Here is a 27800-nt window from a genome sequence, read left to right as displayed (position 1 = left end):
TTCAATTATCTTCATCAAGATCTATTGGCATGTGCTATTAATGATATTCAGTAATTTCTGCATTCTGTTGTAGCACCTTCCTTTACAATGAGCATAAACATATAGCTCTTCCAGTCGGTTGGCAACATCTTCCCAATTTTGGGGGCTAGATGCGGTTAACAATCCCCCGGCACTGCACCCCTTTGTTGAAATCTCAATTGGTATTCTGTCAATTCCTGAAGCTTTGTTTTTCGCTAATGCCTTCCATGCAGCTTGGACTTTTTCCTTCAATACCACTGGTTCTTGATCATATGCTACCTCCTGCAATGTTTGAATATTGACTTTTTGGTAGAGTGATTCTGTATTCCTTCTTTTGATGCTTTCTGTGCCATTCAATATTTCACTCATGAGAATCCTTCAATATTATAAAACTCAAGGTTTGACTTTTTTCTTCAGTTCTTTTAGCTAGAGAAATGCCAAGTGTGTTAGTCCCTTTTTTTTTTGTTTTCCAACTCCAAGTCTTTGCACATTTCATTAAAATCACTTTACTTTTGTCTTCTTGAACTACCTTTTGAAATTCTCTGCTCTTTCACTCCATTATCTCTTCCATTTGTTTTATTCTCTCTACCTTCAAAAGAAAGTTTCAGAATCTCTTCTGTCATTCCTTTTGGTCTCTACTTCCTTTCTTATCCTTTCAATGATCTATTTGTTTCTTTATACATAACCTGATGTCCTTCCACAACTCTGTTCTTTAGTCCTTAGTGTCTAATGAATCAAGTCTATTCTTGAGATGGTCTCTAAATTCAGAGGGATATGCTTGAGGTCAAGCTCTTGTGGATGTGTTTTAATTTCTTTCAGATTCAACTTGAACTTTCATGCAAGCAACTGATGGGCTGGCCTTGTTCTGAATTCTGATATTGAGTTTCTCAACTGTCTCCTTCCACTGATGTAGTAGATTCAATTCCTGTGTATTCTGTCTGGCCAGGTCCACATGCACAGTTGCTGTTTATGTTGCTAAAAAAGGTATTTGCAATGAACGGCTCTGGTAACCACATTTGCCTTCTTATCTTTTTATATAAATGAGGCAAGACAGTATTTGCCCTTTTGTGACTGGCTTATTTAGCTCAGCATAATGTCTCAAGCTCCATCCACATACCTGCATGTATTAAGACTTCATTTCTTCAACTGGCTGAGCAATGTTCCAGTGTTATCTGTACCACATTTTTTTATCTATTCATCTGTTGATGGGCTGTTAGGTTGCTTCCACTTTTCAGCTACTATGAATAGTGCCGCAAAGAACATTGGTATAAAAGTCTCTTTCTGAGTCTCTGCTTTTAAAACTTTTGGGTATACACCTAGAAGTAAAATTGCTGGGTCATATGGTAGTTCTGTTTTTAGTCTCAGAGGAACTGCCACACTCTTTTCCACAACGGCTGTACCATTTGCATTTCCCCCAACAATGGATAAAAGTTTCAATTTCCCCATATTCTTGCCAACATTCGTTGTTTTCATTTTTTTTTATATCCTAGCTATCCTAATGTAAGTGAAATGGCATCACACGGGTTTTGATTTGCATCTCTCTTAGGATTAAGGAAACTGAACATCTCTTCACGTGTCTGGTGACCATCTGAACGTCCTCTTTGGTGGAATGTCTACTTAAGTCCTTTGCCCATTTTATGAGTGGGTTGTCTTTTTGCTGTTAAGTTGTTGAAGTCTTATATATACTTTGTTATTAGAGTCTTGTCAGGTATATGGTTTTCGAAGATATTCTTGTTGTCATTACTTAGTCTTTTCACTTTGTGTGTGTGTGTGTGTGTGGGTGGGTAATGCTTTAGATTAAAATAAGTTTTTAATTTTTATTAGGCCCTATTGGTTTATTTTGTTTTTTCGCTTTCTGTGCTTACACTAATGTATTAGATGATCCAGTGTTGAAAGCTAGGCCTGACCCCATTGCCCCTGCTTGTGTTTCTAAGAATTTTATGCTTTCAGCTTGTACACTTAGGTCTTTAGTTACATTTTGAGTTTGGTTTTGTACATAGTCTGAGGCATGACTACAGTTTCATTTCTCTGCATGTGGAAATCTAGTTTTGCCAGCACCATTTACTGAAGACTTTTGTTTCCCTTTCAAATGGACTTAGCATCTTTTGTCAAAAATCAGTTGACCATAGATGTATGGGTTTATTTCTAGAATATCAATTGCACTCAATTTCACTTAAGTGTTTACCCTTATACCAGCACAAGGCTGTTTTGATGACTGTAACTGTATTGTATGCTTTAAAATGAGAGCCTGTGAGTCCTCCTATTTGGTTCTTCTCTTTCAAGAGTGTTGTTAACTACTCAGGGCCTCTTACTAGTGGAGGGTTGTGTTTTCTACTTCTTTAAAGAAGAATGTTGGAGTTTTGTTTGGCATTGCATTGAATCTATAGATAGCTTGGGCAGTACTAACATTTTCCAATTCATGAACATGAACCATCTTTCCATTTAAGTCTTATTTAATTTTTTTCAGTACTTTTATAGTTTTCATTGTATAAGTTCTTCATTTACCAGGTAGATTCATAACTATTTGATGCTTATCATCTAGAAAAGATTTACCTTTGCTAAATTTCTGATGTAAGGAGCTTTGGTAAGGAGCTCTGGTAACGTAGTGGTTACGAATCGGGCTGCGAACTGCAAGGTCAGCGGTTCGAAACTACCAGCTGATCCGCAGGAGAAAGATGAGGCTTTCTGCTCCCGTAAAGATTTACAGCCTCGGAAACCCTATACAGGGTTGCTATGAGTCGGAACCGACTCCACGGCACATAACAACAACAACAACAACAAGGAGCTTTGGTAGCATAGTGGTTATGAATTGGGCTACGAACCACCAGGTCAGCAGTTTGAAACTACCAGCTGCTCTGCGGGAGAAAGATGAGGCTTTCTGCTCCCATAAAGATTTACAGCCTCAGAAACCCTTTTCAGGGTCGCTATGGGTCAGAACCGACTCGATGGCACTTAACAACAACAACAAAATTTCTGATGTAGTGCTGTAGGATAACGGTGCTGTTAACCACAAAGTTGGTGGTTCAAACCCACGAGACTGCTCCTTGGAAATCCTATGCAGGGTCACTATGTGTCTGAATCTACTTGATGGCATTTAACAACAACGACAATAACAACAAATTCCTCTATGATCTCTAGAAGTCTTCCTGTGGACTGTAGGATTTTCTATATACAAGATCATATCATTCACGAATAGATGGTATTGCAAATGGAATTATTTCCCTACTTTACCCTTTCAGATATTTCATTGCTGGTGTGTAGAAACCCACCTGATATTTGTTTGTTGACATTATACCCTGGACCTTTGCTAAATTCCTCTATTAGCGTGAGAATTTTTTTTGTGGACTGTGAGATTTTCTATATAAATTATCATATCATTCACACATAGAGATAATTTTATCTTTTATAATGTGTGTATTTTAGTTTTATTTCTTTTTCTTGTGTTATTGCTCTGTGTAGGATTTTGAATATGATATTGACCAGAAGTGGCAAAAGCTGTCACCCTTGTCTTTTTTCTTATTTCAAGGGAAAAGCTCTGAGTCTTTTTGCCGTTACGTATAACATTGGCTGTTGGCTTTTCGTATACGCTCTGAATCATAATGTGGAATTTGCCTTCTATTCCAATCTTCTTTAGAGTTATCATCAAGAAAAGCTGTTGGATTTTATCAAATGCTTTATCTGCATCCATAGAAATGATTATGTGGGTCTTTTCCTTTCTTCAATTGATGTGGTGTATTCTGCTGATTGATTTTCTAATGTTGAACCAACCCTGCATTCCTCAAATAAATCCCATTTGGTCATGGGGTATGAATCACTTAATATGCTATCGGATCCTGTTCACTAGTATTTGATGAAGGACTTCTGCTTCTATATTCATAAGAGATACTGGCCTGTAGTTTGCTTTTCCTGTGGTATCACTGTCTGGTTTGGGCATCAGGGTTATGCTTGGTTCATAGAAGGAATCAGAAAGTATTCCCTCCTTCTCTGTCATCTGAAAGAGTTTAAACAGTACTCATGTCTATTCTTCTCTAAATACCTGGCAGCATTACTGAGTGAAGTTATCTGGTCCAGGACTTTTTTGCTGTTGGGAAATTTTTGATCACTACCTTTGACTGCTTGTCATGGCTCTACTGAGACTTCTTGTTTCTTCTTAAATTAGTTTGGGTAGGTGGTATGTTTCTAAAAAATTGTCCATTTCATTTAGGTTATCCAGTTTGTTCCTATTACTCACCCACTGCCACTGAGTCAATCTCTCAACGTGTAGAAACCCTACAGGACAGAGGAGAACTACTGCTTTGGGATTCTGAGATTGTAAACCTTTATGGGAGCACACAACCTCAACTTCCTCCTGTGGAGTGACTGTGGAGTTTGAACCACTGACTTTGCAAGTGAGCAGCACAATAGTTAAACCACTGCACTACCACCAAATAAAGTTCTCTTTGTTTCTATCAGATCAGCTGTCATGTCCCCTTTCATGTCTAATTTTAGTTATTTGTATCTTTTCTCTCTCTTTTTTTTTTTGGTCAGGATATAACTAAAGGTGTCAGTTTTATTGATCTTTTCTAAGAATCAGTTTCTGGTTTTATTGATTTTCTCTATTATTTTCCTGGTTTTAATTTTATTATTTTTTTTACTCCACTCTTTGTTATTTCCTCTTTATTTCTGGTAAGTTCTTCTCTAATTCCTGATGTTGTCCGGTTAGGCTGTTAATTTGTGATATTTCTTCTTTTTTTTGTGTCTGTAGGCATTTATTGCTAACAGTTTCCATCTGAATGCTGTCTTCATTGCATTTCATGAGTTTTGGTATGCTGTAATTTCATTTTTATTTGACTCCAAGACATTTGTGGTTTGTCTTTTGAACGCTTCTAAGACTCATTGGTAGTTTAATAGTGTGCTGTTAATTTCCATATGTTTGTGTATTTTCCAGGTGTGTTTTTTTCTTCTGTTAATTGATTCCTAGCTTTATTCCATTGTGGTCAGAGACAACACTTTGTATGATTTCAAGCTTTTCAAATTTATCAGGACTTGCTTTGTGACCTAAAATGTGATTTATCCTAGAGAATGATCCATATTTGCTGTTGCTGTTTTGTTTGTTCAGTGCCATTGATTCGGCTCTGACTGGTACACTGTGCTGTTTTGAGGTGGAGTGTTCTGTATGTGTCTGGTGAGTCTAGTTGGTTTATGGATCATTCAGTCCTTGTTTCCTTGTTAATCTTCTTTCTAGATGTTCTAATACTGGATGTGGTATCTAGAAATCTCCAACTATTACTGCACTAGCTATTGCTCTCTTTAATTCCAACAGTATTAGATTCATGTATTAGGTACACTGATGTTGGGCACATATATATTTATGATTGTTGAATCTTGATTAATTGACCTATCACTACAAAATGCTCATCTTGATCTATTCTGGTAAGATTGAATTACAGTTTCATTTTGTCTGATGCTGCAGTTGCTATCCAAGCTCTCTTTTGGTTATTCTTTGCATGGGATTTCGTTTCCGCTATCCTTTCACTTCCAACCTATGTGTGTCCTTGAGTTTAAGGTGTGTGCGTCTCTTGTAAATAGCATACAGTTGGATCATGGGTTTTTAAAAAATTCATTCTTCTACTCTCTTGATTGGAGCATTTAAGTTCACTTACATTCACTGCAATTACTCGTAAGAAGTGACTTACTTCTGCCAATTTGTTATTTGTACTTTGTGTGACTTAAACCTTATTTGTCCTTTAGTATAATTTGCTTTATTTTCTGTTGGCTTATAATAGCGAGTCTTTTTGGTTCCCTTCTTCTGTCTTTTTGTGTATGTTTTAAAATATATTTTCTTAGTGGCTACCATGAATATTACACATATGACCTTGTATTCATAGCATTCTTAATTTCAGCAACATACAAGGAATGATATTTCTATACTATACCTCTTTCTGCTTTTCGTGTTACCATTAATGATGTCTTTATATTACATGTGACTGGTAACATAATTTTATCTTTGCCTTTTATATGTTTGCTATTAAAACATATGAAGGATAAAGCATTTAGAATGATCAAGCATGAATGCCTTATTTTAGCCCTGATACTTGTCCATTTATGTCCCTTTATTACAGATCTTTCTTTTTATATACAGCTTTGAATTACTTTCTTAGCATCTTTTCTCTGCCATCTATAGAATGTCTATTCATCTTTTTTTTTTTTTTTTTGTAGGGCCAGTATGGTCGGTATGAACTCTCTCAGCGTCTGTTTGAGATTTCTTATTTTTAAGAGATTTGCTGGAAACAAAGTCTAAGATATTTAAGAAATGTTAAGCTCACCACTTTTTACTTTTTCCTCAAAGATAATATATATTTTTTCTGCTCTCAACTAATTATCACTTGAGTCTAAAACATACAGGTAGTATTTTTTTTTTTTAAGAGACAGCAAACGTTTAACTCTTACCAACAAATTTCTGAGGCATAGAGCTCTTACGTTTGGCGACGTTACTTGCTAGTCTGTCCAACACGAGGGATCTCTCTGATCCTATCTTGCACAGGTCTTCTGCCATTTCACTGTGATTAGTTTCTTCTTTAATGACTAAAGTCAAACACAGTTAGAGAGGCCAGTTTAGAAATGTTTAAGTCTGAAAGATTCAGCCGCATCCAGTGTTAAATCTGACATTTGTTAAGCACCTAAGCACTAGCTAGAGGCAGGCCCTTCAAAGAGATTATGTCTAATCTTCACAGCAAACCTGCCAGCCAGCCAGAGTGGATCACGGCTATACAAATGACTGGCCAACTGCTAATGCTTCTTATTCTGATGCTTTCTAATTGATCATTATCCCCTAAAATCACAAGAATAAGCACCACCAACACCAGAATCTAGACCGTTATGAAATACTGTGCTCCATTTAAGAGTTCTTTTTAACTTAAAAAACTATTTCTAAATCCACTAACTCAGTCAAATATTACAACAACCCTCTGAGAAACAAAGAACTGTCAGGTCTAGACATGGCCGATTCTGTCCATTTATACTGCAAACTGAAATACCGAGAGATTCATGACTGCTCAAAATATTACATCACATCATAGCAGATGTGCGGCCAAAGCAGAGGGCTTTGGATACACAGTAAACCCCCGAGAACGGAAACCATACTTTTTGTAGAATGTTGTAGAACATCTAGGTATTATGGAGGGGAAAAAAAATGTTTGTATGGGTTATTTTCAGTTAATCTTTATTATCTTTTCTATGTTCTCTTTCATTCTATAACTTATCAAACATCAGCATCTCTAGAGTTTCTTCTAAGTTTTATCATTGGAATTTTTTGAAACATATTTCTGGAATTTCCCTGTAATTTATTATAATATATATAAGGAGTTAATGAGACTGCAAACCACAAGGTCTGCAGTTCAAACCCACCAGCTGCTCCTTGGGAACCCTATAGAGGGTCGCTATGAGTTGGAACCAACTTGACAGCACTTAACAACAACATAAGGAGTTCTGTAAGGAGCTGAAATTGTGAACTGTTACTTTTCAAATAATCAACTCTTCCAACACACTTGAGAACAGTCCCTTTAAATCTCAAAAGCCCTTTGCTGCCTCCTTTCTTAGATATTATGAGGATAGGTCTAAAAGAATTTCTATAAGATCATAGAAACTTTTATTAAACAAAATATCAAAATATGAAGCTATTGTTTCTTGATGTCTCCTCTATGTAGATCTATACCCTTCAGAAGAATGTGTTTCATCTCTCTAATCCTTCCCCAAAGAATTCTGCACTCTGATCCATACTACATCAAAGGTACCATTGGTGCATCCTTGATCATTCAAGCCGTGTGAGTTTGCAATGTTATTTTGAGTTTGAGGAACAGAAAGAAGTCTGAAGGGCAAAATTAGGGCTATAGAGTAGATGGGGTAAGGTTTCTCAACAAGATTCTCATGGGACACCCCTACTACCCTTCAAGAATGAGCAGGAACATTGAAAATTCCTTGGTGCAATATTCCTGGCCTTTTTCTCACCAATGCAGTTTTCCAGTTCCTTAAATGGTCTTAGTAAGAGCATCCTTGATTATCCTGTGTTCTTTGAGAAAAAAATGTAAAGTTTACCCCTTGGAAGCCCCCAGAACCATTTGTTATAATGTTCTGAGCTGACCTTTGTTATAAAGTTCTTTGCCTTGAATTTAACTGACCCAGAAGATCCCCTTAGAAGCCACTGTTTTGATTGGACTTCGTTTTTTTTTTTTTTTAATGAACCTTAATGAGACTAAAGGGTTGCTATGAGTCAGAAGCAACTTGATGGCACTTAATAACAACAACAATGAGACTAAGACCAGTGTACTACTCGAAAGAGCTTGTCTGTAGCCATCCACTGATTATAGAGACAAGTTTAAACACTTTTTATCCGGGAAAAAAATCAATGCATGTTTGAACTGGAACCCTAGTACGATGCTTTTTTACTTACCTTTGTGCATACTGATTTGTAGGTTTTTCTACTTTTGCAATTGATTTATACATCTATTCTTAAAAACAATTCCATCCATTGTAGCCTCTTCTTCTTCTTCTTTTTTTTTTTTTTTAAGTTGCTAAGTACTTTTTTTCAGCAACACTTTCCAATATATGGCTACTAGTTCCAATAAAATTTACAGTAATAATAATAAGCTTATGTTAAAACCACAACTTGGTTTGGGGAGGATAGAACATGCAATGCCCTGTCCTCTGATCAATAAGCATTGGCTCACTCTCTTTTTATTTTTCCAACTTGTCTTTCTTGCCTTGGTTATTTAGTCACTTTCTCTACTATGTGCGCATTACTTGCTAAGGTGATTTCTAAGTATTTCATTCTTCATTGCTCTTACAAATGCCACTTTAAAACATCTATTTCCATTTGGTTACTATTACTAGTATATAAAATTTTTAGAAATCATAAATATGCCTTAAATCAACAAAGGTCTCTAACACATACTGAATATACTCTGCACCTTGACGTGTATCATGGATACAAGTAAAATTCACAAAACCCAATGCTGCCAGTGGTACACCTGATCCCTTAAGCTAAAATGCTTTCTTCCATACTCTATCCTTATCTGGTATTACAGTGCCCAGGTCACCTACAGTGTCTCCACCATGCCCACGGCCTCCCACAAGCCATGACTTGCAGAGTTAATAACAGTAAAGGACACAGGAGTCCAAATATCTCCAATCACTAGTTACTCTGTCCTTACATACCTCTTAGGGCTTACAACTCAACTTATGCACCTAAGACCCATGACAAATTTTTATTTCTTTTTATAAAGTTATTTAAAAATGATAACTAGTGACCAGCAAGCCTTTTAGTAAAGACAATGATTTTTAGAAAAATTCATATTCTCCTACATACAATACGATGTTGATGTTAAGTGATGACAAGTTGGTTCCGACTCACAGCGAACCCTTATAGTGTTTCAGAGGTGTTAAATCTTTATGGAACAGGAAGCCTTAGGCTTTTGCCTACTCCCAAATAGGTACATAATGATACAACCTAAGTTGGACTGGAGACGGAGGGCTAAGAAGAGATTGGTCTAGGAGATGAATACGGGAAAGACAGAGATGGGAGATGGACTGGAAAGTACAGGTTCCAACAGCCTCAGCAAGCATGGCTAACATGACCGTTAACTCTTCATCTCACTGTTGGTCTTCAAAACTCAAAATGGAGTCTTAGAGGACTTTGCATTAAAGTTCTTTTACGGATTTTCTTAGCACGCCAAGGTATTCGAGTCAGCACTTACTACTCACCTACTGGAGCTATGTGTTGGCAAAGAGAAGATGGTTTCTGTCTTTACAGTCTATCTGCTGCCACGTGGAGGACTAATAACTGCCCCTTCCTGTAATGATGAGTGTTCTCTAGGAGGTACCTTTCCATCTCCTCAGTGTACCAATGTAAAGACGTTATTTTGGTATTCCAAATAATTTGATCACCAAAGGGAACAAATGGACATCTTAGGGTTAAATTCATCCTGTGTATAGGCTAACAGTCACTATATGTAACTGACATATAAATTTATGGACATAGTCACTTGAGAAGTTAAGTGTAAAATGTCCAGATTTCAGAAGGCTAAATGTTCATGATGTGCTCACATCCACTCTTATTTCATGTTTCTCCCAGGGCACTGATATTGGTTGACCAGGTCAAAATGATCATTCACACTGAAGTACTGGGTATATAGTCACATTCAAGAACAGATTCAGAGATGAGACTGAAATCCAGGTCTCCTTAGAAGAGTACTGCTTCTCCCGTGGAGGAAGGACTGAGGTGGCTGTTTCAGTGCAGTTTGTTCTTTTCAGTTACCAAAATGGTAGAGAAAACCAATGCATCCTGAACATTGCTTTTTGCTCATTTTATGACCTCAATTCCATGTGTATAACTTTCAAGGGTAATTCAGACTATTGTATTCAAGAGAGCTTGATGCTATAGATAATATGTTTTCAATAAATATTTGTTGATGAAATGAAAAGCTGATTTACATATTAGCAGATTACTAACATATTGAAATATGTCATCAGGAGCACTAATGTTTTATGGACAAAAATATAGTATCTGTATGTTTATATTTGATTTTAAAGGGACACAAATAATCTCTTATTCTTTAGTCTCTTACCCTGGAGTCTGGTTACAAATTGATAGATTTAAACTTCATATGTAAATATATACTTTTTTTTTTTTTTTCCTTTTACAGTTAGCCTTTCCTCTTCCACTCACCTCCGAAATGTTTCCATTCTAGAAACAGTCATTAGATTTTGAAGGAAATGAAGAAGCTTTAATGAAAGCTCTTCATTTCACAGATGAAAAGATGAAGACCCATAGACATCAACTCATTATGGCTGATGGGTGGAAGAGCTACCACTGGAACCCCGGAGCGCATCATATGGAACAGACTGCATCTCCTTGCTAAGACTCACGGGACTCCATACTTATCTCCTTCTTTTCATTTGCCTTTAAAAATCTAAGTATGCTCAGGTGAATTTTCCTTTATGAACAATCTATTCAAGTCAGAGAGCTGGATGAGGTGGAATAAATTCTCAACTATTCATTTAACTTCTACCCTTGGGTCCAATGATAATTCTTTCAGGAGTAGTGCTCAACACATTGTGTTATGAAAGAGGTTAGTTTCAGCTGAGCTCTTTATAAATTCCATCTTTTACCCGACTGCCCTTCTCTGAGTAAATACAGCCTCCTTCAGCATTCTCTGTACATCTTTCACTTCCCATTACCTAAGATTAGGTCAAGTGCTATCTTGTTCTGGAATATACAACCATGCCTCCATGCTCAGAGGTAAAATGTAATCTTTTGTTTAATTATTTGACAACCTTAATACTATTAACTGTCAGGGTCAAAATACATGTAAAACACACAGCTCCTTTCACAAACTTCAATCTCATGTGCCAAGCAGGTACAGATAGTGTGCCTTTTGGTGTGAAGTGATGACAAAAGACACAGTCTGAAGGTTCATAATTTGATCAGCTTTATGAAAACAACGCATTTAAAAATAAGATTTCATATCTTTTTTGATTACTAAGCACAAAGTAGCAATCGATACTCCAGGTTACAAAAAGAAAACAAAACAAAAAACAAAGCCAAACAGAAAATCCTACAACCTTTGAGAGTCATTACTACCTTAGAAGTTTCCTCAGCTTTCAGGAGGGCGAAGACCAAAAGCCAAGCTCTCTTGAGTGAGGTGAGGGCTGGTTGGAGGAGGCCTTACAAAGTGGGAAAGCACAATGTGCTTCTCGTGAAACTGCCAAAAATGTCCCTCCAACATCCCAGTGGTGGTGGCAAGACCGGGCCCTCTTCACCTGGCTGCTGGAGAAAGAGCCAGCTCCAGGGTCCCTGCAAACTCTCCGCGCTTACCTGGGTACAGCGTGCCCGGAAGGCCCATGCTTTGCAAGTAGTTGTGGCAACGCTCTTTATGTTCCTCTAAAGAGCTTCGCTGTTTATAGCTTCGGCCACAATATCCACATTTGTGAGGTTTACCAACTGCAGAAAACACAATTGAGTTCAAGACCCCAATTAAATGTCGGTCTTTGGTGTCATGGGAATGTATGCAACACAGTTATTATCAAAAAAGCAAAAAACAAAAAAACAAAACAAAAAAATCTCTACTTGAGAGCGAAAAGTATTATGGACATGGTCAAAATGGCTAAATTAAAAAATGTCAATGCCCAGGTGGTCCCTTGACGTACACGTGACTCTTGTTTCATCCCAATTTTTCCACTGCACTGACTAAGGACTACAGAATTCCCTCATACTAAGTCACTGAAGCCGTTTTTTTAACCAGAGGAAACATGAGCTGTGGCATTTATAATACTTGTTGAACCAATGAGACAGGTCTTGAGGAGGCCCTTGTGTCAGCTGGATATGTTCAGATTGCCATCGAAAACAGACTTCGGGTCCAGAGCCACACTGGAGCTAGGCCTTCAAAAGCACTAATACAAGCCAGTGTTAGAAACAGAATAATAAATGGTCTTTGAAAAACCACTAAAGATTAATATGTTTTAATGCAATGAGAATTTTGTATCTAAAAAGTACTTTCTTGTTCTAACATGGAAAAGCTATTCTGTCTCCTCAAAGACCTTTATGATGTTATAATTTCTAGATCAGTTCTGTGCAACAAAATGGACTCGTCTGCTGAAATGAGTCCATATCTCTATGGTACACGATAGGGTAGCCACTTGTCATGCGTGGCTACTGAGTAGGACTTAATATGGACTAGTGCCACCGAGGAACTGAAATTTTACTTTGGTTTAGTTTTAATTGGTTAAAGTTTAAATTTAAATACCACACATGGCTAGTGGCTACAGTATTGGGTGGCACAGTTCTATACAAGTTTAGCTCTTTCTGCATTTTGCTGAGTGGTAAGGACTAGGTCAGGAGCCATCTTATGCCTAAGTATAAAGACTTACACAGACAGCATTGCAAGAGATGAAACCGATAACTTATATGAGTAACACAGTTTTTCACCCTCAGAACAGCATTATTTTCTACTTCCTTCTCAGATTTATTTTTCAAAGTATTATGTAAAGGTCAAAACCATACAAATAAAAGTGTTTGGGAAACCAATTTAGCCAATGCATGTGTCAGTTAAATCTCTTTCCTAAGTGAAAACCAGTTTAAGAAGACGAATGTGAAAACCAAGATTGGATTTCTGGAACATTTCATAGGGAAAGAAAATGATCTTTCCATATGTATAGAAAGTGATACATTCCCAATACTAGGAATTAATGTTGAAATATAGGATAGTGCTTAAAACTTCACATTTTATTGCATTTTACTTTCTTAAATTAATCAAGTATAATGTCCTTTATAGAAAAAGGTTTAATTTTAACAAATCCCATGATCAAAATCACCTGCCTGAATAAATGATGTGCCCTATGCTATAAAGTTGATTCCAATTTATAGTAACTTGTTGCTGTTGTTGTTTTGTTGTGTGCTGTAGAGTTGGTGACCCTGTAGTGACCCTGCACGGGATTTCCGAGGCTATAAATCTTTACGTGAGCAGAAAGCCTCATCTTTTTCCCTCATGACAGCTGGTAGTTTCGAACTGATAACCCTGAGGCTAGCAGCCTGACTTGTAACCACTACGCTACCAGAGTTCCTGATAAACTGTCCCAGAGGAGTTACCGCGGCTATAAGCATTTAGGATGCAGACTTCTCCCTCCTGTCATGTTTTCTCCCTCCTGTCATGTTTGATTCGTAGGGGAATGATTAGCCATAGCATCCCAAGAGCTCCTATAAATGACATGGTGTGAGAATCTTCATTATCTGATGGATTTTTATCCTAGGAATGTAAGAAACATGTTTACTGCAAGCAACTGAATTCAAGTGTATCTTAAAGTATAGCTTAATACCCTACAGGAAAGAAATCTCTAATCAAGTTTTCAACTTTCAACGAAAGCATGTGTTGCCCTCTGGAAAGTTAGGCCACAACCAGTTGGTAGGGAAAGCTGTAAGTTTGATCATTGTTTTTAATGAAATAGGTCAGTGGCCATCCCACAATGGACTGTGCCCATATTTGAGTTTGCCAGACAAAGGCTAGACTCTTCATCCGATTCTAGGGAAGTAATTTTGTAAAACACAAATCACTGTTTTTTTCCCCCAAGAGTGTGGTGTCAATGTCTCTTTAAGACATCAAAATCACCACCATTCCTGGGGTTTCTCACTATAGTACTGCTTACTTGCTTGTCAGTGGATCCCTACTAGAAATAAATTGTCCATAGCCTACCACCTGCTACATATAATTAGCCAAGGAATTAGTCACTCTTAGGGCAAGAGGCCAACATGCCTTGAATGAAATAAGCAGGCATGCAGCCAGGAAAACATTAAGTCATAGTTACAGTACTAATTGTTGCTAATTTTGTAAGAGGAAAGAAAAGACCATGACATCACTTTAAAGGAACAAGAATTTGCATTTCTGTCTTCATGGGAAGCTATGCTTCCTACCAAGTTGAACACAGTATTAACGGTCAATTAAGTTGAACTCTACTTGCGACCTTACAGATGATAAATGTAGAGATCCTCACTGTTTCTCCCCACCCTGGCCCCAATCATCTATTAGGCACTGGCCACAGGATTAGAGGCTCTTCACACCTGAAACCTGAGAGTCTTGTTCATCACTTAGATCCCTCACCCTGCCTTCACCACTAGGTAGGACACCACCATATATTTTACCATTATTAACCAACAGAAATTGACACACTCTTCCTATCATGTTGCCATTATTCTATTTGGGAGGGACCATGTGTTCTCTCGGCCCACTACAGCAAACCTCTCCCCAGTCCTGAGTACATATACTGACCATGATGTCGATGTAGCACCCTCACTCTACTGTCCTTCCCCAGTGACCTGCCTTGCTCTGGGGGGAGGGCAGTTCCTTAGCTTGGGGTAGCTCTCTTCTCAGAAGATTTTAAGAACAGCACCCAAGCACCATGATTTTCTGATTAAGAGCATGTATAGAAAGCTCCTCCATTTTTGCTATCAGGAAGGAGACGGGAATGGAGAGGAGATGACCTGCTTGGGCATTGGGGACAGAAGTGAAACTCACAGGACCACCCTATTATTCATACCCCCTTTTGTCTCCCAAGGGACTGCTCACTGGGAAAAAGACAAAGCTTTTACCAATACTTGCAAGTATTTGTGTCACACTCCTTGGATGGCTTAAAAAAGTACACACTCATTTGGAACTTCTCTCTAAAGGTGAGTTTCAGACACTTCTCTTTCAGCATGTATTCTAGCCCATCCTTCTATTGAAAATGTCTCCTGATACCAACTGTCCCGCCCTCCCTTAAACTCCTCCCATCCCTTTGGATGTTTCTGTTGTAGCCCTTGTAGCACATATTGCTTTTTAATATCTGTCTTTCTCACTGAAGAATGAGTTCCCTAAGGTGCTCAATGAACAATGACATGGGTTGAACAAGATGAAGAAAGCCCGCTAAAACCCTAACTATTAAATAAACTCATCATTTTCTGGGCACCAGAAAAATGGAGCACCCTCAAAACTCTCTCAAAGGGACCCAGATAGTCATTGGCCTCTTGTGGGCCCATACTAGGCTCTCCTCTGGGTAGGAGCACTAGTAGGAAAGCACAGGAGCACTCTGGTCTTCATAGCACTCAGGTGCTCCACAGAAGTAGGTTGACCAGATGAGTGAGGTTCTAAGATCTGTGAGGGCAAGAACCTGTGCCCCAGCAATTTCTCAGCTTCCAAAACCTCTGCATAGTGTCACTGACTGAAGGTTGTAGAAAAAGACCTGTAGTGGAATGCCAAATAGGCAACACCACAGGTAAAAACATACATAAAAGATAGTCAAGAACCATTCCTCCTCTAAAGTGTCAGATTATGATTTGATACATTAAACACTAAAGACTGAAGACCAGAAGAGTTGTGGGAAGACATCAAGAAAGCAAAACATCATGAAGAAGACAAGAACAAAGGAAAATGTCGAAATGGATGTCAGAAGAGACTCTGAAACTTGCTCTCCAGCATAGAGATGCTGAAGCAAATGAAAGAAATGAAAGAAATTTTCAAAGGTCAGCTCGAGAAGAAACAGTCAAATAATACAACAAAATGTGCAAAGATCTGGAGTCAGAAAACCAAAAAGGAAGAACACACTCAGCATTTCTCAAGCTGGGGGAACTGAAGAAAAATTTCAAGCCTCGACTTTCGTTATTGAAGGACTCTCTGGGTAAATTATTGAATGATGCAGAAAGCATCAAAAGAAGATGGAAGGAATACACAGAGTCACTGTATCAAAAGGAAATGGTTGATGGTCAACTGTTTCAAGAGGTAGCATATGATCAAGAGCCAATGATACTGAAGGAAGAAGTCCAAGGTGCATTAAAGGAATTGGCAAAGAACAAGGCACTAGGTATTGATGGAATAAAAATTGAAATCTTTCAACAAAGTGAGGTGGAACTGGAAGCACTCACTCATCTATGCCAAACAATTTGGAAAACAACGATCTGGCCAACTGGTTGGAAGAGATCCGTATTTGTGCCCATTCCAAAGAGAGGTGACCCAAAGGAATGTGGAAATCATAGCACAATCTCTTTGATATCCCCTGCGTGTAAAGTTTTACTGAAGGAAATACAGAAACAGCTGTGAGCATACATTGACAGAGAACTTCCAGAGGTTCAAGCTGAGGATTCAGAAGAGGACGTGAAATGAGGAGTATCATTGCTGATGTCCAGTGGATCTTGGCTGAAATCAGAGAATACCAGAAAGATGCTTACTTGATAAAGAGCCCTCTAAAACCCTAACTATTAACTTTTAGCTTTATTGACTACACAAAGGCTTTATTGATTGTGTGGATCATGACAAGCTATGGACAACATTGCAAAGTGTGAGTATTCCAGAACACTTAATTGTGCTCATGAGGAATCTGTACATGGGCCAAGAGGTAGTTGTTCGAACAGAACATGGGAACATTGAATGGTTTAAAATTAAGAAAGGTGTGTGACAAGGTTGTATTCTTTCTCCATACTTATTCAACCTGTATGCTGAGCAAATAATCCGAGAAGCTGGGTTATATCAAGAAAAACGTGGTATCATAATTGGAGGAAGACTCATTAACAACTTGCGATATGCAGATGATACAACCTTGCTTGCTGAAAGTGAAGCGGTCTTAAAGCATTTACTGATGAAGATCAAAGACCACAGCCTTTGGTATGGATTGCATCTCAATGTAAAGAAAACAAAAATCCTCACCACTGTGCCAATAAACAACATTCTTATCAATGGAGAAATGATTGAAGTTGTCAAGGACTTCATTTTCTTGGATCAATATCAATACTCATGGAAGCAGCAGTCAAAAAAATCAAACGACGTATTGTATTAGTCAAATCTGCTGCACAAGACCTTTTTAAAGTGTTGAAGAACAAAGACGTCAGCTTGAAATACCCAAGCCATGGTATTTTCAATAACCTCATATGCATGTGAAAGCTGGACAGTGGATAAGGAAGACCATAGAAGAATTGATGCTTTTGAGTTATGGTCTTGGAGGAGAATACTGAAAGTGCCATGGGCTGCCAAAAGAACCAACAGCTCTGTGTTGGAAGAAGTGTAGCCAGAGTGCTCCTTGGAGGCCAGGATGGACAGACTTCATCTTTCAAACTTCGGACGTATTGTCAGGAGGGACCGGTCATTGGAGAAGGATATCATATTTGGTAAGGTGGAGGATCAGAGAAAAAGAAGAAAACCCCCAGCAAGATGGACTGGCAAAGTGGCAGCATCAATGGACTCAAGTGTGGCAACAATTGTGAGGTTGGCCCAGAACCGGGCAGTGTTTTGTTCTGTTGTCCATAGGGTCGCTAAGAGTCGGTATGACTCAATGGCATGTAACAACAACAATTTGATTAGAAATTACTGAGGGAGATTTCTCAGGAAGCAGGAAGTTTCATTGGATTAAAGTTCTATTTGCTTCACAGGTTGGGAGAGTTTCCAGAATTACTGAGCGTTTACACAAATTATGAAGTGAGACCGCTGGATGGTGTGGGGAGTATGTTAATATCTCACTCTGAAAGAAGGGCTGTCAACAGCCCCAAATATGGCTCCAGTCCCAAACTAGCCTTCCCAATGAAGACCTTGACTGGTCTCTGGCTGAAGAGCCACAGGCCAGGGTGGGGTAAGCCTCAGGTACTGGTTTACACCCGGTAACTTCAGATAAGTGAAGGCCCTAATCAACTCTATTTCTCATCTTTGCAAAGAATATGTCTCAATTACTACTATTAAAAACATTCTTCATAAAGCAGCAACGAATGTGGTTTAACAATCAACATTAAGAAATGTATCTGAAAAAGGTTTGAGCATTAGCAGTACACCCAATAAAAGGTAAAACTGGAGAAATCCTTAAAAAATCCAATTACCTGACCAAATGGGATGAGGGTGCTATTTTTAAAAATGTTACTGAAAATGGGGCTTCCTAATGTATGTGTGAGACTGGACATTTCCCTGCGCCTTTCTGCGGGTTTAGTGACAAACACGCAGAGCATACTGGGAGGCAGAGAAAGGCAAATGTAACCACTAAAACTAGTCACTGTGGAGTCAACTCCTGAGTCTAGGCGACTCCATGTGTGTTAGAGTATAACTGTACTCCACAGAGTTTTTAATAGCTGATATTTTGCCAGTAGATCAGCAGGCTTTTCTTCGGAGGTGCTTCTGGGTGGACTGCAACGTCTCGCCCTTTGGTTGGTAGCTGAGTATATTAGCCATCCGAACCACCCAGAGACACCTTTCAAAGGAAATGACAGAGAATCCCAGACAGAGGACTTCACCCTGGGACCATGCTTGGAGTCTGGCCATGTAACCCAACACATAGCCCTGGCGAATCAGGGCCGTCCAGACCCCAGGAAGCTCAGTGGACCTACCAGAGTGCGTCCTCAGGTGGCCCGTGAGGGCATCTCTCCGGCGACACGCGTAGTTGCAAAGATGACATTTGAAGGGTTTCTCTCCAGAATGTAACTTGATGTGGCGTAGGAGATTGCCTTTCTGAGTAAATGAGGCACCACACTGATTGCACTGGAAAGGGCGTTCTCCTGAGAGGGGGAGGAGGAGAAGAGAGGTGTGTCAGAACAAAACTAACATGGGAACAAGAAGGGAGCTCACTGAGAAAGTTGTTCCCACTGGTACACTGTGACTTCCACCGGCTGCAGGTTTGATAGAACATGAGGCTTTCAGACTAAACCTGCCAGCTTCTTAACGCTTCACTGCTTGGGTCAATTTGATCTGAAAATCTAATTTTTTTTTTCCCTAAATCAGAATGGCACATCACAATGCAAATTCAAACTCATTTAAATAAAGTGACTGCAACATTTTGTGATGAAGAGCCACTCTTCCTGATCAGCAGTTTTGGAATAAACCAATATCCAATTTTGCGTGTTGTGGCATTTGGTGGGGTTTTTAATGTGGCTTTTTTCAAAGGGTCTTTAAAATATGCCACTGAAGCAGCAAAATAAAAAGGAAACTCATTAAAAATGCATTTCAGGATCACAAGTTCATTTCAGCGTTACATTCTTATATTTAAATGAAAGGCACTTCATTATAACAGTTATAATAACTTCTTTTCATTTACATTTTCCCTGTATTTTCCCTTTCAATTTCTTCTCCATTACCTGTCTGTCCCTAAGCAGGCAAATCAGGAAAGAGACAGAGAGGGAGTCTGAGGGTGAGAGAGACAGAGAGAAAGATTGAATAAAATGAGAAGTTAGGGTAGTATGAAGGATGCTCAACAGCTTCCAAATAAAAGTCCTGATCGTCCAGTGACAGAGCATGAAAATCAGAGTTGCATTGAGATTTCCTGCTTTCCTTACAGATCCCCAAACCTTTAAGATACTGGTTGTCTAGATCCACAGAAAACAAGTTATATTTTCAGTACAAATATTCTAACAAATAACAATCTGGTTTATTATTAAGGAATTCTTTCAGGGGTGGTACCATTGAATTCTGTAACTAAGAAAATGTTTGAGGCGCTGGTGTATGTGATAGCTCATGCCCCTGTATTTAGGACCTAACAGAAACAAGAGGGCATATGAGAAAAAGAACGGTGTCCTATTAAGTCATCCTAATTCTTGGAATGTAAGTCAGTGAAGATTTCTTTTAACTCTCACTCAAAAGAGCAATGTATTTGTTAGGTTTAAATAAACATTCCAGTTCTTTGGAAAACGAGTAAGCACTCGTTATAGAGGCTATGTGATATGTGACCATCCTTTCTTCTGTTGAGATACTATGAAAAGGTACTTCATAGTGACAATAGGGATTCTATAGGAGGATGTATTTGGTGTTTCCCCAAACCCACATCTGCAATAAATCTGGCTAAGCAGAGAGGAAGCAGGTTGGAAGGTAATGACAAAACAACCGGAGACTCTGAGTTACAAGTGGATTGGATGGGGAGATTAAAGGAGCTGGTAGTGAGGTGGCCCTGACGAGTTTTCAGTGGAGAGAAATCATTTAATTATTAGAAGAACTTTTAGTCCTTCATTGATTTGCCTGTGTCTGAGACATGTGTATAGCTTCAAGTGGACAAAAGGAAAAAGGAGAAAAACACACAAAGACATAGGATGACCATTGTGTGCAGGAAGACCCAGACAGAGTCAAATCAAAGATGTCTTCAGCTCCTGGTTCTCATTCTGATGGGGTAAAACCTCAGGCAGCTGGGAGGGACAATCAGTTGGGGAATATGTCATGGAAAGACTTGTGATAAGAAGCTGGGAGCAATCCAGGTGACAACATATATTTGTGGAATGGCCCAGAGCTAGCGAACTCAAACCTAGTTGGTATGAATACCCCTTCATCTGATGGGAAGATAGTGGAGGGCCACGCTTAGGCTGTGGTGTCCACCTTCTACAGAATGAGGTGGGAAAGAAGCCACGGCAGCTGTTTCTTAGCGAGTAAAATTTGTCTTCTAATTTGACTAAACATTTCTTGAGTGTCCCGCTGTGCTGCGTGTCTTTATCCCTGCTGGCAGGGTTTACTGGAAATCTATTTGTTTCTGATTGCCTGTGCTGGCATGAATATGTATTGTAGGGCATGGGGATTTCTGAAGAGAGCTTTTGCTAAAGTTTCCAAGGAGTGCTCCACTCAAGTCAGCTTCCCCTGAGAGGTGATGCCAGACAAGGGGGCCTGTCAAATGAAGGCCCATTGCCTTTTCTTCTTGCTCTTTTGACAGGGCTGGTCTCTTGATTCTGTCAGTCAACAGCTTATTTACTGAAACTAAGGAGGATAAAAACTTTGCCAAGATCTTAGCTACTTTATTTAATTGAGGTGGAGATCTTAAGACTATTAATCCACATTTTAGTTTTTAATCCCAGTGACTCTGTAGAGTCAGAGCTGCATGGTTGGGAACATCTATAAGAATATTTGAGTTACTTTTAATAACTTAAGTGAGTTTTTTTTAAAAAAAAGGTCCTCATGGATGATCCCACCATATATGATTTCTGAGGGCAAATGGGAAGAAGGAGAATGCAAAAAAACACAATCTGAACTGCAGAATTATTCCGGACTCCTGTCACCACACCACCTAGTATGTGGGTGTTTGTCTTTCTGTACCTGGCGGATGTGTGCAGGGCAAGAGAAAGGCTCGTGTACCTTGGACCACAGAGAATACCCAAGGTTCACTTCTTTTGATCTTTATTATTTATGAAATCATTTGGGATAATAATACCTCATATTTGCATGGTGGGCTGTTGGCCTACATTTCATGTTTTCTATCATCACTTTTCCCATCTGGCAGGGCGGAATCAACTATAAAGAATAATTAGCTAAAGAAGTTAAAAACAGGAAGCTGAGCAACAAACTAGGTGGTACCAATGGCCATGTAGACAACAGGGCCATAGGCACAGGACTTCACTAGGGTGGAGATGCGTGCAGAGGGTAAGGGTTCTACAACTGGAAAATGGTACAGAAATCCTAGTTGGTTCCCATCAGGGAAGGAACTGGGGGACGAGTGCATGGGCTCACTCCACAGGCTGATGGAGGAGAAACAAGAGTGAGTCAGGGTGTGAGGCTGAGCTGGTTCAAATCAAGGGCCATCGCTGTCCACTACATAACTTCAGGTTCCTAATTAGAGCACAGGTCACTGGCATCTCTGGGCACTGATGAGGAATGTCCACTCAGGGGTCTCCTCAGAGTCTGAGTAGACTCTGCATTTTAGAAGAACCCCAATGACTGACAAACCCCTTACAGTAGCAGAAACGCTAACTGGCAAGGTTTTAAAATTAAGGAACACGAGGAGGGGTTGATGGCCAGCAAATGGTGCCTTCCTTAACATATGCTACAGTTAGATCCCAGGAAAATGAAACTATTTCTAGCACTACTGTTTATGCAAATCTAGTTTTGGCCAGTGTATTTCCATATCTCTCTTTGACCCCTGGATTTATGGAAGTGGGTATACAGTACGAAGTACAGATCCCTGACTTCACTGTTTCAGGCTTTGTTTTTCCAAATTGTATTTTAGATAAAGGTCAAGGCAGAAACAGTAAAATTGCTGAGCGTTGCCTACTTTTCTGGAATTTCCTCATTCTGTAAGTGGAAGAACTATACGTATTGGTGAGCTCTTGGCATGCTACCACTAATGTGTGGGGAGAACTGGGCTGCTGCAAGCAGGTGCTTCTCTGCATATCTGTCCTTGGCAGGCTTATTCATTAAATGTAATTATTCTTTTTATCGGGTCAGGCAGTCATTATATTTTTGGCAATTTATTACGCTAGAATTTGATTCATTTATCAAATATTTATTTAAGAGAATTTCACTGTACGGTCGGGCTTTACATGAATTAGCAGCAGAGTAATTCATTTGTGAGGTTTATTCCTTCATCAGGAATGTATAAAGATGGGTCCCAGTGTATTCTGTGAAGTGTCTATCAAAGGGTATCCTATTTTCACTTAATTTCCACATCGTTACAAAAGGAGAACACGCAGTGACTCTCCTATAAGGGTTAGCTCGGATTGGGTATGATGTGTCTATTTCACTGGATAATTGGAAAATTTGGAGCCTGTTAGGGAAAGCAAAGTTTACTGAATTTTAGAAGTTAATTAAAAAAAAATTGAAAACATATCATTCTATTTTCCAGATAGATTACAAACGGAATACATCACTTTAGAAATTGCCCTGATTCAAATATAAAAATGAGACCAGCAAAAATACCCATCTTTTCTGGATCACTCATATTTTTTTTTCAATAGATTTTCTGAATTGCTACTGAATTGCGGGCCAGCAGACATTTGTTTTGCCCCAAGTAAAGATAACATAAGGCTGTGATTTTCAGACCTTCTTGTTCACTTCCCTGAGGTAGTTTGTAAAATATTTTGTATCTCTAAAGTATCCTTTACATTTAGTTTTTGTTTGTTTTGCCCTCCTAGGTACTGTGGTGGCAGATACTAGCTTTATGAAGATCTACTCATGCTAGGCAGCAGCGGATCAGGGATTCTATGTTTTATGTTCATAGTTTCAGTAACTATTAATTTTGTTGAATGCATTGTTCTTTGCTGTCTCTAGGGCCCCTTTTCTTAACAAAAAGAGTAAAGTTTATGCTCAACTCAAAAGAAGACGCATGCTTCCAGTTAAAGGTAAAATTCGTCCTGTTAGTATTTTATTTCTGACACCTTTTAGCATCATTAGCAATGGCGTCTGGGAAAGCATCTGGGAAAGCATCTGACTATTCAATCAGTGTGACTACTTGGGATACACAGAACAGGGCAGAATGTGCCCCCACTGGGTCTACACTGTACTTACCCACTCTCCGACTTCAGGGGCTTTGTGGGGAGTAGGAGTGCAAATATCTGATATAACCTTGACCTGATCCCTTCGTTTTCAGATGCAGAATAGTCCCTTCTAGTCTACATATTAAGTCTTCAACCAACAATTAATAAGATATAGGTTTTGGCTTTTAACTATTTATCAATTGTTATAAACAATCTGTGGATGAAATAATCTTATTCATCATCTTACCTATGGTAGGGTAAGGCATTATGAAAGTTGATCTGAACTCTTTCTGGGAAACTAAGTAACACTGCTTTTCCTAATTCCTTAATGTTTCTAAAAGCCAACGAAACTGCGTATTTCTACTAATGACTTCTCAGTGAAAATGCTGAGGAGCACATTTCTATGGCAATATCCATCCTGTTTAGTTTCATTTTCTTATGAGTGAGTGGATCACTTACCCCATGGAACACAGGAGTGTAGCTGAAATGATTTAGCATGTACCAATAGTGGGTCCCTGATGTCGAATATCTGCAATATCAGAACTTGCACAGGCTGCTGCTAGCAGTCCCTCTCAGCTATTGCTTGAATTTACAAGGTAGAGTTGGTACACGCTTAGGCCTCCTTTTAAATGTCATTGCAAAATAATAATGAAACGGCTCCCTTCTTGGAGTCAGTCACTTAGCCAGTACCAGTTAATCCACATGTAATAGCGAACAATAACAGCCATAGGGCTGTTAGCCAATTTGAGAGATGCTCAAAACCACTAAACTGAAACACAGTATCTGCCACCTTCAACACCCTCTGAAACCCTTTTCCAGGACACTCAAGAAAAAACTATGCCAGGCCTTACCAGTGTGGCTTCTTTTGTGAACCATGAGCACATTGGGACCGATGCAAATGATCCCACAGATATCACACTTTAGTTTTCCGTTAGGAAGTCGAATGCCTCCAATTCCTGACAAAGCCTTGCTGCCTTGGTCACTGTGGGAGCCATTCATTTTCTCTCCTGAGGCATCAAGCATTCGTAAATCCTCCGCACATTCTTCCCCATTCATTTCACAGGCATGCCCATTCTCTTCATCACTCTGAGTCTCTACTTTAACATTACTGGCTGAAAGAAACAATACAGGAGCGTGGCTCAGTGTCATTGCAAAACAGAAAAAAGACAAAGAAACAGCATAGCAGCACAAAGACAATAAAATGGGGATTGTTGTTGTTGTTGTTGTTGTTAAGTGCCATCAAGTAGGTTCTGACTCATAGCGACCCTGTGGTTGACAGTCCAGTGCTGATCCTATGGCGCCACACCAGGAGCGAAACACCATTAAACAGTGGGGTCTTAGCAGTATACAAGGGGAGATGTATCCACTGACAGGGGGCTTCGATGGCACGCATGGGATTTGAGGCTGTGGGAATAAGTTGCCTGCTCTTAACGTAGGTCCAAATGGGAATGTCTGAGTGTATCCGAGTAGGCTATCTAGAGTGTTACCACTTTAAAGCTACACCTTAACTTTATGCGGATGAAGGTCACAGGAACCACTGTGGCACAGCCTTAGGAAAACTCAGGATGCAGGGGAGGTGACTCCCACACATCTCTGCAGAAAACGTAGTTTCTTTCAGCTTCTCAGAATGTGAGTTTGGGGTCACATAATGCAGCTCCCTGTTGTTGTTGTTATTGTTAACTGCCATCAAGGGTGACACTGCCCTGATTCATGGTGATACTGTGTACAACAGGACTGGACCATTATGATGTACTGATTTATTTTCAGCATAGATCACCAGGCCTTTCTTCCTAGTCTCTTTTAGTCTGGAAGCTCCACTGAAACTTGCTCAGCATCACCGAAACATACTAACCTCCACTGAGAGATGAACAGTGGCTCTGTATAAAGTACACTGGCTGGGAATTAGTCCTGGGTATCTGCGTAGTGGTTACAAGTCGGGCTGCCAACCACAAGGTCAGCAGTTCGAAACTACCAGTGGTTCTGCTGGAGAAAGATGAGGTGTTCTGCTCCCATAAAGATTTACAGCCTCGGAAACCCTATACAGGGTCGCTATGAGTTGGAACTGACTCCATGGTACTTAACAACAACAAAATCTGGCCTGAAAGGTGAGAATTCCACCACCAACCCTCACTTCCCTCTATCCAGAGTCCTATTGCTGTTGTTGTTGAGTGCTGTGGAGTCGGTTCCAACTCCCAGAGACCCTGCATAGGGTGTCTATGGAGCGGCTGGTGAGTTTGAACCACTGACCTTGCAGTTCAAACCAAACTTGTGGTCCAATGCATTACCCTGCAGTGCCACACGAGGACTTGAATGACCTAGAGCATATAAATGTCTTTGGAAAAATTCTTAAGAAGAATTTATGAAGTCAGAAAAATATCTCCTACTTATAATGCAGGAGATACTTCTGTGGTGTGGTGCAGTAGGAGAAGCACTCAACCTCAAGTTTGGTTTGAACTGAAAAGTCAGTGGTTCAAACTCACCAGCCACTCCTCAGAAGCCCTATACATGGTCGCTATGAGTCAGAACTGACTCAATGGCACACAACAACTTACAATGTAACTTTTCCTTATTTCAGGTAAATATTAATACATTTTGGAAGAAATTCTGTCAATACGTGTTTAGATTTCTGACCATAGATTCTTGAGTTTTTGTTGGTTTGTTTCTTTGGAACACAATCATCCTAGGCCCTTTTTATTTTATAATGATGTAATGAAACCTTTGTCCTGAAGTAGAGGCATGATTTCCTAAGTATCGTATAATTGATGAAGGATTGACTGGGCTAGTTGATGAATGTAAAATATCTGGGATAGCTTCTCAATGAGAAATTACTGTAAAGGTACTTGTGGCTTGGGGAGAATAGTACGATATTAGTGCTAATGAATATAATAGCCATTGCTTGCTCAGCATTACCAAGGAGGATCAAGTTTATGTCACCTGTACAATTTTCCTCAAAAAGAAAACAAGAGACATTTTATTTGCATTTTCCTGAAACACAAAAAACTGAACTACCACTGTAATGCCTAAGAGAAACTGTAGTTACCTTGACAATCAGCATTTTAATTGTGTTTTTTACAGCATAGTAAGTATAGGTAGATAAATTTGTCAAGTAAAAGAATCCATGAGATGACAACAATCAAGATTACATAATTTTATATGAATGTTTTGAACTGAAGCCTCAGCATCATGTGAGGATGCATTCCTAAAGTAGATTCTCAGGTCCACCCCAGACATCAGGCATCAGAAATTCTGAAGATTGGACCAGTTATCTTTGTTCTAGAAAGTCCTCCAGGGCATACTGAGGTACACTCAGGTTTAAGAATTGTTTTAACTAAAACACTTTTAGCTTATTTTATTCAAAATATGCCTCTTGATTTAAAGGATAATAGTCCAGACTTGGAAATCAAAATATCTGGCACTGAAGATCAGTTCTGCCATTTATAAGCACTGTGTGTCTTGGTTTCTTCATCTGTAAAAGTGGGGATGACAATAATACTTGTCTAACAGGAGAGTTGTGAGAATTAAATGGTTTGCAGATGCGAAGTTGGACGCACTTGCTACGTGGAGTCTCCGTCCAATCAGAATAATGATTATGACTAGACATTACTGTACTATGGTCTTTCATACCCACCACTACTCTGTTATGTCACATTTTACACTGGAAGAGTCTGAAGGATGAATGTCTCTCTTAAGCTCCTATAGCTACAGGTAGCAAAGCTGGGAGATGACAGCAGGCAGCTTGCCCCAGGGCTGCACCTAAGCACCTACTCACTACACTAAGATTGTTCCCAGCTTGCCCCAACGGCTGCACCTAAGCACCTGCTCACAACACTAAGATTGTTCCCTTTGCTCTTTGGAGAAAAAACTTCCATGAAATGCATGAGAGACGAAGGAAGGAGAACACAGGCCCTAGTCTTCACAGCACTCTGAGATCTCTGAAGTGAGGATCTACCTGGAGGCTGTCCCTTAGTGTCCCTCTCTTCCCTGTGTTATGCAAGACCTTCCTGAAAAATGAAACAACGGTGATTCTCTAAATGCTCTTCCCAAGAGATTCCGGAGACTTGAGATGCAGAGCTCTGTTACTTATCAGCATCTC

The 27800-nt window shown here is 39.3% G+C and overlaps 1 protein-coding gene across 1 annotated transcript in view; it reads right to left on the bottom strand.

Moving 5' to 3' along the window:
• IKZF1 (IKAROS family zinc finger 1 (Ikaros)) overlaps window positions 1-27800 on the bottom strand; it is a 126813-nt gene that overhangs the window by 14312 nt on the left and 84701 nt on the right. The window contains exons 4-7 of the mRNA XM_006875289.1: window positions 24559-24819; window positions 18878-19045; window positions 11870-11995; window positions 6448-6582 (exon numbers count right to left, since the gene is read on the bottom strand). Of these exons, the coding sequence (XP_006875351.1) occupies window positions 6448-6582; window positions 11870-11995; window positions 18878-19045; window positions 24559-24819 (690 nt within the window). The remainder of the gene's footprint in view (window positions 1-6447; window positions 6583-11869; window positions 11996-18877; window positions 19046-24558; window positions 24820-27800) is intronic.

The sequence above is a fragment of the Chrysochloris asiatica genome, unplaced genomic scaffold, assembly GCF_000296735.1.
Source record: "Chrysochloris asiatica unplaced genomic scaffold, ChrAsi1.0 scaffold00317, whole genome shotgun sequence".
NCBI lineage: Eukaryota > Metazoa > Chordata > Mammalia > Afrosoricida > Chrysochloridae > Chrysochloris > Chrysochloris asiatica.
Note: the sequence above shows the minus strand (reverse complement) of the source record. Positions and strands in the feature narration are given on the sequence as shown.